We start from the raw sequence: 17,066 nt of genomic DNA on the forward strand, positions 1-17,066 counted from the left end.
TTCTGTACTTGAAATGTGTGTTTTTCTCCGTGATGTTGCGGGATCATTGCTAATAGCGGGTAATACCCACCCCACCCAGATCCACTCGCTTTAAGATCTGACCTAAGCTCTCGCTCTCGCTAAACAAAGATCTGAGGACGTGCCATCGCGGGTCGCGTTAGACCGACCTTTCGCGAACTTTGACCGAATAATGAAACAACAAAAAGTCGACATTAGCCAATCAGAAAGCGGCTTTTTCGTGCTTTTCGGCACTTGTTTCAAGCCGACGATTACGATTCGAAACAGTTTGACAAATGCTCGATTAAAATTGGAAAAGTGAACAAAAAAACAACGTTCTTGAATGATTAATAGATGGCCTAGATTATATGAATTCAGTCATCGTTCGGCTTTCAGCTTTAAGACCCGAATTGTCAATGGCGGTTGGCCATTTTTCCCTCTGTACTAAATATCTGTCAAGTCTTCAGAAATGATTAGACCCGAAACGGTCTTGCCCTCATTTATTTTCAGGACCAAAGAAGAATCATCCAATTGACTTTGTACATGACCTTGCAGGGACATCAGAGATTCCGTTTTATACCAGTCGTAGTGTTTGGATAGGTTTTCCTAGAATTAGACACAATTTCTCTCGGTAATCTTTCAGCAAAGCATAACAGTTCTTGTTGATAGTTTTCCAGCTGTGTATGGTTCTGTTTTGCTAGATGGCGGCGGTCGGTGTTTGGTCTAACTGGACTGAGCTCTGCCCTGGACGCTTCTTCAGGAGGCCTCGCAGATGAAGCCTCTTGAAGAGTTGCAGTGTTCGGACTTCCACTGATAGTTGTAGTCTCGGAAGTGGAGGGCACATTTGCCAGTGTCGAGCACCTGGAACGCATCCCCCCAGTTGGGGTACACCAGAGATGTACCATCCTCCCAGCCCTGAGCGTATGACAGCCCCATCCAGTAACCATCCTGTGTGTGGCCTGAAGGGAGAAGACGGAGTTTCAACGTAAAACCTGCACCACCCTCCCACCACACCCCACGTGTTTCAACCGTAACCATCTTGCTACCCCCAACAAATATGACAATCAAGCTGCTGCAATCTCTTCTTCTTTGTTGTTGTTTTGCGCTGCACTTAGCAATATTTCAGCTATATCACCTCGGTCTGTAATTAATCGAGTCTGTACCAGACAATCCAGTGATAGGAATCGATTCACCCATTTGGAATACATCAATCAACCAAGTCAGCGAGCCTGACTTACCGATCCCGTTCTCTTACGACAAGCAGTCGCGTTTTACAGCAAGCATGGGTTCCTTAAGACCTATTCTACCCCGGATTTTCACCGGTCCAATCTGCTGCAACATGTTCCGGGTGTTTCGGTCTTACCTCGAAACATACGAGTACATACATACTCTGCCTCTCATTATAGGTGCAGTTGAGTAGCCCAGTGGTTAAGGGGTTGGTACAACGTATCAAGTCCCCCCCCCCCCCCCCCCCCTCCCATTACATCACTCACTCACACCATCTGTGGTTAATGTACCTACCTCAGTGTCAAGCGCGGGTATTTCCTTTAATTTGGGAGAGAGATGCATTATGTGATTTGGTAATTCGCGTCTGTTAATCATGATATTTTGTTGGAAATATCCCCCCCCCCCCCCCAAAGGATGACATGTTGTAATTTGGTTACTTTGGTTGCGATTTGCTAAAGGTCGATTTGTTGGTTGCTTTGTTGTTTAACGCCACACTCAGCAATGTTCCAGCTATATGACGGCGGTCTGTAAATAATCGAGTCTAGACCAGACAATCCAGTGATTAATATCAAGAGCATCGATCCACGCAATTGAGGCTTGCTAAAGGAGAGACGTGTCGTCAGTTTCATATGTACCATATGTTCACGTATTTGTTTCAGATGAACAATTGACTTGCTTTAGCAAGTGTTTGTGGCGGATGCCACCGTTGGAGCAGGTTACGTCACCTTTTCGCGAACACCTGGCATCATCACTATTTGATAGGGGTTAGTAAATACAGGCTCATGGAATAGTCGTACTGTGCTTTTAGAACGGATTTTTTATGAATATGAAAAGCTTTCTGTCCCTTACATTTAAATTTGTAATGTGTTAAATGGATAGCCGAAATTACCAACAACACGGACCTGATTATGACTGTTCCCGCGTCCACGTGCAGGTAACGGCGTTGCAAATAGTTTCCCAACCCAAAACGCCAGTTATTTCTGGGGCTGTTACTGGAGGTGAAATGGGGTTTAACGTCGCATTTAAGATTATGGCACTTATACAGCGACGTGCGTGTGTGACTGCTTGTACTAGTCCGGACTTATGCCGGTTTGATAGTGCTGGACCATGGTTATACCCTGCCCAAGTTTATCATGGATACCCAACACATTACACTGACTCTGAGCTAACCAGTCCATGTTTCATCACCTTAATACCGAGCGCCAGGTAACATCTTCCCGAGGCAAGAGAGTTAACTGACTTTAAAAGTCTTGTTTCAACCCTTGCCACACTAGGCTAGAATTCCTGGGCTCGATCGTAGCGCCACCAGTGGCTAATAAGAGTTATGTCCCTTCTAAGCCTCTCCTATGGACCAATCAGATTCCACCTTTAGTATCACTTGCATTTGCTTCAAACAAAATGGTGGCGCCCAGTCAAGACGATCTGATCGATAATCAAGATCTATATTGTCCTAAAACGGAGACCACGGAGGCGGTCTTCAGGAGCTGCATGATTGATTGTCGGTCAGGACAATATTTCTCGCTTTATTTTATCAACACAAACAACTCTGCTTTTTTCCAATAATGTATTAATAGGGATCGGTATATATCAGTCCCACCATATAGCTGAAATATGGCTAAGTGCGACGTTAAACAACAAACAACCAAAATCAAAAGTGAAGCAGGGCGTGAAGTCATCACACAGATAACATATTTACGATGTCAGCATGTGGACATAGCGTCTGTCCTCGCATCACAAGGTCCTTGGTTTGAATCTCATTAAGGGATTCGGGTCTTTCTATGGCCCCAACATGTGTCTATATATTTCCAGAACCGAGTGCGAAGTTAACTCCGCCAGAAGCGCAAGATATTTATTCAATATTCAATAGTCCAGAGCTTCAGATAAGCTGCGTATCTGCGTAAAATACGCATCAGAAATGCAGAAATACGCAGTAAAATATAATCCAAGCGTATCAAATACTCAACGAACATTACAGATACGCTACAAAAAAAATAGAACTTGTGCGTATCATCGAAATATTGTGAAGTAACCCTGCGTATTCGATTAGCAAATCAGCAACTTATTTTGAAATTATAAACGGGCATTCCGTCAACCTTGCCAAACTCATCGATGACAGTTACATCATGATCATTTGCCATCACACTTTCTTGTGGAAGTATCGTGGTATTTTTGAGTCCTATAAAGCTCTCGAACCCACACGACACCAGTTTGTAGGGTCTAGGTGAAGAGTGTTTTTAAATATTTAACTTAAATACCCACATGTGTAAAAACTAGTGGATAACAGAAATTTGAATACCCAGATAGAATTACTGATACCCAATGATTTTTAAGTGCACATGTAAAATACCCACAACACCAAAAGCTTATCTGGAGCTATGATATGAGTCCGAACGATTCAAGTCGTTGTGACTGACATTCAAGAGAGATGGTCGCATGTCACACGCAGATACAGATTTGTTAATTCGTGTAGTCGTGTAATTTTGTTGAAAACATGTCACCAATATAATGTTGTATTCCGTTTACCCCATACTCGTATTAAACCCGATCACGTATAAAACTTACGAATAAAAAGGGTTTAGTATGCTTCAAAAAGGGTGTCGACGCACCCCCGAACGCCCACTGGATACGCGGATGTATGATATTTTGTCGATGTTGATAAAAAAACCTTACTTGAATCTGTATCCAGTAAGTTGGCCATAAACCCTGCCTTCACTGCAGTATCCAGCACAATGAGGCGATAGCCTGCACTATCACACTGAGACTTGGCTTGGTCCCAGTCCGCGGTGGTGTCGTGGATCTTGAAGCAGAGTCCACTATCTGCATCGTAGGTGAAGCCGTCGCTCTCAGCCGCAGCAGAACAGCTTCCTGAGTGAATATAACAACATGAATTAGAATATTCACAAGGAGATAGTGACCAATGAAGATCCGGGTTAGAATAGGTCTTTAGCAACCCATGCTTGTCGTACGAGGTGAGTAATGGGATCGGGTGGTCAGACTTGCTGACTTGGTTGATGCAGGTCATCGTATCCCAATTGCGTGGATCGATGCTCATGGTGTCAACCACTGGGTTGTCTGTTCCAGGCTCGATAGTCTACAGACCACCGTCATATAGCTGGAATATTGCTGAGTGCCGCGTTAAACAACAAACAAAGAAAACAAAGAAACAAGAAGTTCGTTTTGGGTTATGTTACAGTAAAAATTGAAATATTGCCACGAAAATAGGAGGGCTCAAATAGCATTAATACACATTAGCGGCAAATGGTGATGCTAGATATTCGTATTATGCTGGAGGCTTGTCAGTCAGAAATTATATCTACCCCTACCCTCCAGCCAACACGGACACCCAAACCCGGGCAGACCACAAGCTTACAGTACGAGTTTGAATCTTGGATGCGTGTGGTGTTGGGGCACGGGAGGCCCAGTTGTCTAAGGCGCTGCGATTCGCTTTGCAGAGTTGCGTCCCTTGGGCACACCAGAAACCTATAATTGTGGGTTCGAATCCCGGTTCTAGGTATGTTTCTAGGTTTGTCAGCACCATGCCCATGCTTGAGGGTTTCACCGAAGTGGTAAACGCCTGCATCACTTCGGGCTCTTCTCCCCCATTAAGCTGACACGCCGCGATATAACTGGAATACTGTTATAAGCGGCGTTAAACCCAACTCACTCACTCACTCACTCACTGAAGGACAACTCCTAGCACCTTGAATATTTTGTGAACACTTACCGCTAGGCGCATTGCTGGACACATCGTTTCCTAAAACGGAAATAACCACAATTAAGGACAACATTGAAGATACATTTCATGAAGAAGATTTGTCAGCAACATTACGGCTATATGACGACGTTCTGTAAATAAGCTAGTCTGGACCAGACAATCCAGTGATTGACATGAGTATCGATATACACAATTGGGATCGATGACATGCATCAATCAGTCAGCGAGCCTGACCACCCGATCCCGTTAGTTACCGTTTATGGCAAGCATGGGATGCAGAAGACCTATTATCATCCAAAACTAGCTCCCACAGGAGATATGGCTTGGATGAGATCAAGCGATATCTACACTGTAGATATCGCTGCAATGAAATTACATCATAATGCTTTGCAGACCATTGTGACGTCACTGTTACAATGACGTCACAATCAAATGACATCACTAATGGCTCTGCTACTGAAGCTGTTTGCAGTACTTTTTACTCTGAAGACACTGCTAATTATTGTCTACAAATTGCAAAAGTTGAAAGAATGATGTTGGATGATAAATAAAATCTCACCCTCGAGTCTTTTGATATCAAATATATCAACACTCGTTGATAAAAGTGGCAAAAATCCACGGCAAGCCTCGGAATATTTCCACTTTTATCAACTCGTGTTGATATATTTGATATCAAAAGCCACTCGGGTGAGATTCACTATTTCTACCCAAACATAATTATGCATGTTTTGATTAGCCAGGTGGATTTAAAGCGCTCCAAACAGCACTATCAATACTTTCACAATTATTGTAAGCGCGGTCCTAACTGGATAAACATTATTTTATACTCGTTAAATCACTTTTTGATAAATGTCAGGGATGAGGAAGTATTCAGAATCCATTTTCTATTCACTTGAAATGAGAGTTACTGAAAGTTAATGCTTCAGGCGCAGCCATCCGTGATGCATTGTTAATGTACATTACTACCATAACACAAGACTATTGACTGAAAGTCGCAATTAATATTCAACGTAATTGGCTATTATGGAATTGGCTTTATCGAGCAGTGTAAACACACAATATGCCTGTGGAAATCTGTCCAGGATGACCTTGCATACAAAATTCAATGAACCATTCTCGTCTGTATCCGGTTTGTTGTTAACACAGGCAACACTTATCTTGACCATTCAATTGCCAGCACACATAATGGTTTTGACGAAAGCATTAAAGCGTCCTCAATCATTCAATTTTATGCAAAGATTCGAGTGAGCGAGTGACTTGGATTTAACGCCGCTTTTAATAGTATTTCAGTTATATCACGGCGTGTCAGCTTAATGTGGGAGGAGAGCCCGCAGTGATGCAGGTCTCAGACGTTTACCCACGAGCACGGGTATGGTGCTGACAAACCTTGAAACATAAACGGGGCGAACCTGGATTCGATCACGGTTTCTGGCGTGCCCAAGGGACGCAACTCTGCACAGCGATTAATTTAAGATTGAAATGAATTTATCCTTTGTACGTGGTATGGTTTTAGTTGAGAAATGTACGTCCCCTGAACTCCGCGATGTGTCACTGACACATTATACAATGCTGTTTGTCCGCAACAGTTCTAAGCAACCAGTTTCGTCGGGTCAAAGGTTCCCGGACATCATACGTTTTCGGACGGCCATGTTTATCGCGATTACTTGCGCCATAACAAGGGGTGTGGCGTCACACAGACATTGTAAATACTCGGATGATGGCCTGTTTTAAAGATGAAGTCGTCTTTTATAAGTGAGGGAGATGTTTTACAGTCGTTCTTGTGATTAACAGGAATACTACGAATGTTTATTAAGGGTCCGAAAACCCATAACACAGGGATATATAGTTTAATCTTGGCCAGACAAACCGGAGACTGAAACATAGAGGAACGATCCACGCCATTAGCCGATTAGCCAAGCCACGACTTGACCACCCGATCCATTGTCCGGCTCTGACGACAAACATAGGATTCTGTGGACCTATTCTATCCTGTATTGTATGGCGATTAGGTGCCCCACTCTGGCAGAGTGTGTTCGAATCCCGAATGGGACTCAACCCCCAAAAGTACTAGAATCTATACTTCACTAAGAAAGTGTTATCCCAAATATGACATTTGACCACTTCTAAATGGCATTGTGTGTTCATCCTGCCCCTAGTTCACAAACGTACCCAACCTTGAGTGCTATAATATAATGAAAACAGCGTTTATTGTGCGTTTTGTAGTGCAGTAGTTGTTTGTTTTGTATTACATTGACCCACATAAGAGGAAGTGTTCCTTGCTAAAAATACATTAAGGGAAGGCGTTATTTAAAACTGCAAAACACGGTCAACATGAGGAAACATGGGACGGATGTTTTTTAAAGAAAAAACTTGTTATATAACCACAACTACAAAAAAAAATGTTTATCCTACGTTTTGAAAATTCCTTTTCCATATTCATAAGAAATCTCTGCCAAAAGCAGAGTCGATTGTACGATTCCGACTATATGTGTTTATGATTCACTATCAAATAGTGAATCATACCAGGTGTTCGCGAAATGGGGAACGTATTCCGTCCCACCGGTAGCACCTATCACAAACACATGCAAAGTCAAGTCAATTGTTCATCTGAAAAACATACAGTACGAGTCAAAATAGAGAATTGCATTGGACATTATTTTTGTCACTGATGCTCCAATTTGGAAATGTCCTCCACACGTCTACCATAACACACGTTTTGACAGCTTTACTGATGCCTTTAATGTAACCTTGATCAAACAAGTCCATAATTGATTTTGTGGTAGCACCATACCTGAAATACATTTTTCAACCTCTTTGATTGTTTTATATTAATGTTAACATACGACTTGATTAAGACAGATACGCAGTTTCATACCCACCCCATTCACTGCAATGCAAGCAAACTCCTTTATATAACATACGTACCTTCTGAAATGGTAAAATATTTAGATCCAGGGTCGCTGTTGGACCCCGTGTTGGTGGAAAACGTTTCGTTGAGTATATGACACTCGTACGTCAGATCGTTGTGGAAGAAGGAGTGACATTGCCAGGCCAGACAGTAACTGGAACACATGGTCTTCGTGCTCGCAGTGTACACAGCCAGGACACCTTCGTCTTTAAGAAGGTCATCAAAACCCCCTTTCCGGTCGTACAGCACGGCCGAAGCGCTGGAACACCGTGAACGGTTTTATTTAAAAAGGTCAATGTCAACGCGAGACTTAGACGCGAGGGCAAGGTCAAACCGAATCTCTACGTTGCCTGTTCATTTTCATCAAATGAAGCCAAAAGGTTATCTTAAACGTCAGAACATCTTTGACCGAGGGATCATAAGACATTTATAGTGTACTATTTTCTTCTTTTTTGAGAACCTACTGGGCAGATGCTATAAAACACCTTTTAAGTTTGCATTGTTCAACGTGTTGTTCGGTCTTATGCCATGACTTGCTGTTCACCAGTTACCGTAAAACATGGAACCAGAATACTCCAACGAATCGTTGGGCTCTATTTTTATGTTTTATGCCATCAACTTTTTTTCATTATGATTAAAAATAAAATGTTTCACTATCGTGTACAAAATCAAAAAGCCCTGATAACTGAAACTTCAAATTAACTACGATTGCTTTTAGCAGTTTATAGTTCAATGCAACCTGTTTCACAACCTAATACAGACGCAAACGTTTGCAAACAAATTTGTTCATTTATATAACAGTTTCGCCTCCACCGAAATAACCTCGCCAACATGCTTTTTGATTACCATTAAAAGTGTGCTTAATTTGCTTAAAACATTGACAGGAAAATATCATTTTAAAACCATTGGAATCTATCATTGGTGTGGTATGTTTTGAAAAAGCTCAGTCTTTTAATTGATAAAAGATTGAACCAGAAAAAAGCGTTGAATATAAGCAAATACACTTTTATTTCACTAATATATACATTACTGGTTACTGAAACTAGGGATTTCGTACGTTGTACTCTTGTCATACGCACATCCTTTTGCTGTAATAACTATCTTCAGGAGTAAATAACAAAATATCAGGTACCATCCTAATGGTATCAGTGATTGGCAATTTTAGTTCTATCAATAAAAAAAGCTTGTGTTTGGACATCAATTTACTTACATAAAACATGTGATTCAGCGGAAGGTTTGACCCTAAAACTCACACAGAACATTGTGTTTTGTTTGATATGCATGACTTAGAAGTTGGTGGATGACATAGTAGACACAATTTATGGATAACAACTTCTTCAATTACTGTGAAGGTGGTATAAGCTTGACAACGGTACAAGGATCTATACCGAAACGTCGCCTTTACAGTAATTAGAGAAGTTGTTCTCCTTGAATTGTGTCTACTTTGTCACTGTTTGGGTGTATGATATTTCAATGTTAATAACAGGCACAAAATATGATATTAACTGAATACTAGTTAACTACTTTATTTTACATCCTGGTACATTCCTGGTTCCAACACCATGGAGACTTATTTTATACAAGTTATTATTGGAAGGTACAAATCAAAACAGCTTTACCTTAAAATCCACGTAGCCCACAGCAGCAATAGTTGTCTCATGTCCGCTGTGTTCAGACGGTGCCGGGACTCCACGAGTGTCGATCACTTAGTGATTGCATCTCTTCCGAGGCTCCCGGGAAGGCTTTCGATTTCTCCTTGTTCTCGTGTACAAAATGATCGATATTAAACCAACCCAGAACCACTTTTCCATTTACCCACTACAGCGAAGCATGTTGATTATTTATCTCTTGCCGCAGAGTTGCGTCACTTGGTCGTGTCAGGATCGGCTAGTCGTAGGTTCGAATCTTAGTCTCCCCTCGATAGCGATCTCTGGCTTGGAAGTCACAATGTTCAAAGTGGAGACAAGGTCAACCAGTACATGCATACTTTCAAGACTTTCCAAAGCGTAACTTTCAGTTTCTGTAACAACAGGCTCTAACGTATCAAACGTTTTAAGAGGTAAAAACACAAGGTCACACAAGGTTGCCTGTATGCTGCTTCATGTTGCCTGTATGCTGCTTTAGGGAGCACGGGTGGCCCAGTCGTCTAAGGCGCCGCGATTCGCTGTGCAGAGTTGCGTCCCTTCGGCACGCCAGAAACCTATTTTCGCCCCGATTATGTTTCTAGGTTTGTCAGCACCATACCCGTGCTCGTGGGTTTCACCGAAGTGGTAAACGTCTGAGACCTGCATCACTTCGGGCTTTCCTCCCACATTAAGATGACACGCCGCGATATAACTGGAATACTGTTAAAAGCGGCGTTAAACCCAACTCACTCACTCACTCACTCACTCACTCACTATGCTGCTTTATGTTGCATATATGTTGCTATTTGTTGCTAAATGATGTTGTATGTTGTTGGGGGCGGTCGGGTACCCTAGTGGTTAAAGCGTTCGCTCGTCACGCCGAAGACCCGGGTTCGATTCCCGACATGGGTACAATGTGTAAAGCCCATTTCTGGTGTCCCCCGCCATGATATTGCTGGAATATTGCTAAAAGCGGCGTAAAACCATACTCACTCACTCACTCCCTATATGATGTTGTATGTTGTTGTTTATTGCTTTATGTTGCTAAATGTTGCCTGTATGCTGCTTTATGTTGCATGTATGTTGCTATATGTTGCTATATGTTGCTATATGATGTTGTATGTTGTTGTTTATTGCTTTATGTTGCTAAATGTTGCATGTATGCTGCTTTATGTTACATGTATGTTGCTATATGTTGCTATATGATGTTGTATGTTGTTGTTTATTGCTTTATGTTGCTAAATGTTGCATGTATGCTGCTTTATGTTGCATGTATGTTGCTATATGTTGCTATATGATGTTGTATGTTGTCTGTATGTTGCTGTATGTTGTCTGTATGTTGCTGTATGTTCCCTGCGTGTTACTATGTGTTGCAGTATGGTGTTGTATGTTGCTTTATGTTGCATGTATGTTGCTATATGATGTTGTATGTTGTATGTATGTTGCAGGTATGTTGCTGTATGTTGCTATATGATGTTGTCTGTATGTTGCATGTATGTTGCTATATGTTGCTATATGATGTTGTATGTTGTCTGTATGTTGCTGTATGTTGCCTGTGTGTTACTATGTGTTGCAGTATGGTGTCGTATGCTGCTATTTGTTGAATTGAAATTAATTTTCCAAATGGAAACGGAAACGATTTAAAACAAATGATTTTAGATTAATGTAAATGCCGCTTTTAACAAATTAATAATCATATAGTTGCGTTGGTTCCAAGAATTGGCCTGACGCTAGCTATGCGGGATTCAAACCTGTGACACATATCTTGGAGACTAGACAATACACTAATATACGATATCACCTCTGCTGGTGGGAGTAAAGTTCTAAACTGAGAATTCACTATACTATTAATCATATAACGAATGTTTCACTATTACTGACCCAAAGGTGGCGACTTTAAGTTACATATAGTAAGGTCTGTCAACAGAATGTAGGACGGCTGTCTGAAATAATCTTACCAAGACCAGTGGTTGACAGCATGAAGAACGATCAACACCGTCTTGGTAGGGAGACACACAATCCACCTGGTCACATATTGTTATCAAGCGAACCTTGTTTTATTCTATTCTACCCTGGATACCAACGCGTAAATATTGAACACAATCCCTATGGATACACCGAAACAAATCTGCCTGTAGCTTGCATTTTTATTTTTACGTCAAACAATGTTCTTTGTTAGAGCCAATTCCGCATAGACAACACTTTCTTGATATTGATCTAAATACAGCGGAGATTAGATTGTAGTAACACAAATATTCATATTAAGAATTCAAAGGTCGATTGTTGATGTAAAATATATTTTTTATTAATTGGCCACATACTCTTTAAAAAAACCGATTCATTTCGGGACTATAAACATTAAAGTGGCCGATAACGTCAAAGGTTTCTTACGTTATCAACTACACTGACGAGAAAAAGACACTGTACAAAATCATATTTTATAGAATTTCGCTTTCAACACGAATGTTCCCAAATCATGTAAAACTAATCGTTGAACAGACACGGTTGTAACCTTTACAACACAATTACAACGATGGGAGAACAGGAACTGTTAGAGAGTAATGCTTTCTGATGAAAGCTGGTTCCAGCTCTTCAGAAGATATGTGTGAGTACGAGTGAGTGAGTGAGTGATTGAGTTGAGTTTAACGCCGCTTTTAACAGTATTACAGTTACATCACGGCGTGTCAGCTTAATGTGGGAGGCAAGCCTGAAGTGATGCAGGTCTCAGACGTTTACCACTTCGGTGAAACCCACGAGCACTGGTATGGTGCTGACAAATCTAGAAACATAATCGGGGCGAACCGGGATTCGAACCCACAATCATAGGTTTCTGGCATGCCCAAGGGACGCAACTCTGCACAGCGAATCGCGTCGCCTTAGACGACTGGGCCACCCGTGCCCCCTGTGTGAGTACGTGCGTATCGTTGTTGGGAAGAGCGCACGGTTCGCTGAGTACAGGAGAGTGTGCCAGATGGAAGATGCAGCGTGATGATTTGGTCGGGAACTAATCTCACAGCACAACGTTACATCGACGAGATATTGTCTTCAATTGTGCGTCCATTACTACAACAGAACCCACGGGTCCTGTTTCAAAATGGTGGCGGTGGGGTAGCCTAGTGGTTAAAGCGTTCGCTCGTCACTCCAAAGGCCTGGATTCGAGTTCCACAAGGGTACAATGTGTGAAGCCCATTTCTGGTGTCCCCGACCGTGATATTGCTGGAATATTCCTAAAAGCGGCGTAAAACCATACTCATTCACTTGTTTCAATACGACGTCTATGCTTTTCTTGGTCCGCTCACTCTTCTGATATGTCGCAAATGGAACACCCTGGGACAACCTCGATCGTTAGATGAGAACACCACCTAACCCTCCTTAAAAAAGACGTGATTTTTATACAGGCGTTTGGGGTAGAATAACGTCGAACACCGTATGACGTAGCCCGACGTCAAACGACCTCTGCAAACGACGTATGCAGGCGTGTTTGAAACCAAAGGGGGTCACACGCGCTATTAACTGTCATCACTTCAATTCTAACCGCGCAGTGACTGTGAGTGAGTGAGTATGGTTTTACGCCGATTTTGGCAATATTCCAGCAATATCACGGAGGGGGACACCAGAAATGGGCTTCACACATTGTACCCGTGTCGGGAATCGAATCGTCGAGTCTTCGGTGTGACGAGCGAACGCTTTAACCACCAGGCTACCTGACCACCCCGCAGTGACTGTCACTTTAATGTCAACCATATTGTGTTTACAGTGAGTGGATACTAACAAATACCCTAATGTCCCTGCTGTGCACGTGGGTGATGTATTTTCGCTGGCCGTGCATTATAACTAACTGTTTATATGCTTATTTCAAGAATACAGACGCAGGATAATATCTTCTAATCGTTTTTTGTCAAGTCTGATATATGATTTGGTACAGTTACTTTTGTTCGTCTTTGTAGTGATATAAACATGTTTTAATGCTCCAAGAATTGTGTGGTGTCAAACCGGTAGGCAATTTAAAGAGAACGATATTATAAATATTTGTCTTCATTGATAAGCCGTAAATCTTTTTGTGATTTGATATAAAAGTCTGAAATGGATCGTTCATAGCTTTTCAGGTAGCTGGATTGTGTTCAACAAAGTCAACATTCTTTGTTATAATAAATAAGGTGACTGAGTGTGTACAGTGTTTGCATTCTCCGTCCTGCAATCGGATGTGATTCACTAATCGTTTTCTTAGTTTAACTTACCATATATATAGAATTAGCCATTTAGTCAAGTAAGTCTACCAAGGTTACCAAATACATTTGACAGTGATTATATGACAAGTAAACCCGAGTGGATTATTCTCCCTGCAGTGTTTTATTGTACGATATACAACGACCACGTATATTTCTTATTGAGATATGAACATTTTGTACAGCCTTTTTAAGGATGTCTATAAACTGTAAAGCTTTTAAGACATTTACCCGTATTTAGATAATGATGACTCCCTGAATACAATCCGACCTCGGCAATGTCGGACAAGTCCACTTTATGTACAGGGGGTTCAGTTTGGTATTCTCAAAATGTTCACGTCAGTTTTTGCACATTTGCTCCCAATACCGATTGTCATATCTTTCACAATTTTAGGTGCGATCGTTCGGCCATTGCGTTCATCTGCGTTGTCTAGCTACATCATTGGGGAACAACTCATTCTAGACACTTCCCTCTCAAAAATAACGTCGTCCAATTTACGACAAAATGAAGCAGCATATAGGCAACATATAGCAGCATACGGGCAACATATAGCAGCATATAGGCAACATATAGCAGCATATAGGCAACATATAGCAGCATAGAGGCAACATATAGCAGCATAGAGGCAACATAAAGCAGCATAGAGGCAACATATAGCAGCATAGAGGCAACATAAAGCAGCATATAGGCAACATATAGCAGCATAGAGGCAACATATAGCAGCATAGAGGCAACATAAAGCAGCATACGGGCAACATATAGCAGCAGACGGGCAACATATAGCAGCAGACGGGCAACATATAGCAGCATACGGGCAACATATAGCAGCATAGAGGCAACATATAGCAGCATACGGGCAACATAAAGCAGCATACGGGCAACATATAGCAGCATACGGGCAACATATAGCAGCATACGGGGAACACAAAGCAGCATACGGGCAACATATAGCAGCATACGGGCAACATCAAGAAGCATATAGGCAACATATAGCAGCATACGGGCAACATATAGCAGCATAGAGGCAACACATAGCAGCATACGGGCAACATATAGCAGCAGACGGGCAACATATAGCAGCATACGGGCAACATCAAGCAGCAAATAGGCAACATAAAGCAGCATATAGGCAACATATAGCAGCATATAGGCAACATATAGCAGCATAGAGGCAAAACAAAGCAGCATACGGGCAACACATAGCAGCATACGGGCAACATATAGCAGCATACGGGCAACATCAAGCAGCATAGAGGCAACATATAGCAGCATACGGGCAACATAAAGCAGCATACGGGCAACATAAAGCAGCATACGGGCAACATCAAGCAGCATATAGGCAACATATAGCAACATAGAGGCAACATATAGCAGCATACGGGCAACATAAAGCAGCATACGGGCAACACAAAGCAGCATAGAGGCAACATCAAGCAGCATACGGGCAACATATAGCAGCATACGGGCAACATAAAGCAGCATACGGGCAACATAAAGCAGCATACGGGCAACATCAAGCAGCATACGGGCAACATATAGCAGCAAAGAGGCAACATATAGCAGCATACGGGCAACATAAAGCAGCAGACGGGCAACATATAGCAGCATACGGGCAACATCAAGCAGCATAGAGGCAACATATACCAGCATACGGGCAACATATAGCAGAATATACGACACATAAAGATGTATATCGGCAACATATAGCAGCATACGGGCAACATAAAGCAGCATAGAGGCAACATAAAGCAGAATACGGACAACATATAGCAGCATACGGGCAACATATAGCAGCATACGGGCAACATATAGCAGCATACGGGCAACATATAGCAGCATACGGGCAACATATAGCAGCATACGGGAAACACAAAGCAGCATATAGGCAACTTAAGGCAGCATACGGGCAACATATAGCAGTATATCGGCAACATAAAGCAGTATATAGGAAACATAAAGCAGTATATAGGAAACATAAAGAAGCATACGGGCAACATATAGCAGCATATAGGCAACACTTAGCAGCATACAGGCAACATATAGCAGCATATAGGAAACATAAAGCAGCATACGGGCAACATATAGCAGCATACGGGCAACATATAGCAGCATATAGGCAACACATAGCAGCATACAGGCAACATATAGCTGCAGACGGGCAACATATAGCAGCATACGGGCAACATATAGCAGCATACGGGCAACACAAAGCAGCATATAGGCAACTTAAGGCAGCATACGGGCAACATAAAGCAGCATATAGGAAACTTAAGGCAGCATACGGGCAACGTACAGGCAACATATAGTAACATACAGTTAACATATAGTAAGAAACCGGTTACATATAGTAACGTACAGGCATCATAAAGTAACATTCTTTTTACATATTGGTAACATATGGTAACATACAGGTAACATATAGTAACGTACCAGTAGCAAATAATAACATTCTTTTAACACATTGGTAACATATAGTAACATACTGGTAACATGTAGTAACATACAGGTAACATAAAGTAACGTACAGGTAGCATATAATAACATTCCTTTAACATGTTGGTAACATATTAACATATAGTAACATACAGGTGACATAGTAACATACAGGTAGCATGAAGTAACCTACAGGTAACATGTAATTACATTATTCTCTTAACATACTGGTAACATATATTAAGATACTGGTAACATATAGTAACATACTGGTAACATATAGTTACATACAGGTTACATATAGTAACGTACAGGAAGCATATAATAACATTCTTTTAACATATTGGTAACATGTAGTTACATACTGGTAACATATAGTAACGTACAGGTAGCATATAGTAACATTCTTTTCACATGTTGGTAATATATTGTATTATACTGGTAACGTAGTAACATAAGGTAGCATATAGTAACGTACTGGTAGCATATAGTAACATTCCTTTAACATATTGGTAACATATAGTAACATACAGGTGACAAAGTAACATACAAGTAACATGTAGTAACATACAGGTAACATGTAATTACATTCTTTTAACATATTGGTAACATATAGTAAGATACTGGTAACATATAGTTACATACAAGTTACATATAGTAACGTACAGGTAGCATAAAGTAACATTCTTTTAACATACAGGTAACATGTTGTAACATACAGGTAACATGTAACATACAGGTAACATGTAATTACATTCTTTTAACATATTGGAAACATATAGTACCAAAATGGTAACATATAGTAACATTCTTTTAACATATTGGTAACATATAGTAACATACTGGTAACATGTAGTAACATACAGGTAACATATAGTAATATACAGGTGACATAGTAACATACAAGTAACATGTAGTAACATACAGGTAACAT

At 41.2% G+C, this 17,066-nt stretch overlaps 1 protein-coding gene across 1 annotated transcript; it reads right to left on the reverse strand.

The window, feature by feature from the left end:
* Nucleotides 1-480: 480 nt before the first annotated feature.
* Nucleotides 481-9,507, reverse strand: LOC139465245 (snaclec 3-like). Its single transcript, XM_071246921.1, has 5 exons — nt 9,467-9,507; nt 7,865-8,106; nt 4,949-4,978; nt 3,895-4,089; nt 481-956 (listed from the first exon to the last, which is right to left on the reverse strand). The coding sequence occupies exons 1-5, from the start codon at nt 9,505-9,507 to the stop codon at nt 754-756; spliced, it is 711 nt and encodes a 236-aa protein (XP_071103022.1). The 3' UTR covers nt 481-753.
* Nucleotides 9,508-17,066: the final 7,559 nt, after the last annotated feature.

The sequence above is a fragment of the Haliotis cracherodii genome, unplaced genomic scaffold, assembly GCF_022045235.1.
Source record: "Haliotis cracherodii isolate W230 unplaced genomic scaffold, xgHalCrac1.p SCAF_18, whole genome shotgun sequence".
In the NCBI taxonomy this organism is placed as follows: Eukaryota; Metazoa; Mollusca; class Gastropoda; order Lepetellida; family Haliotidae; genus Haliotis; species Haliotis cracherodii.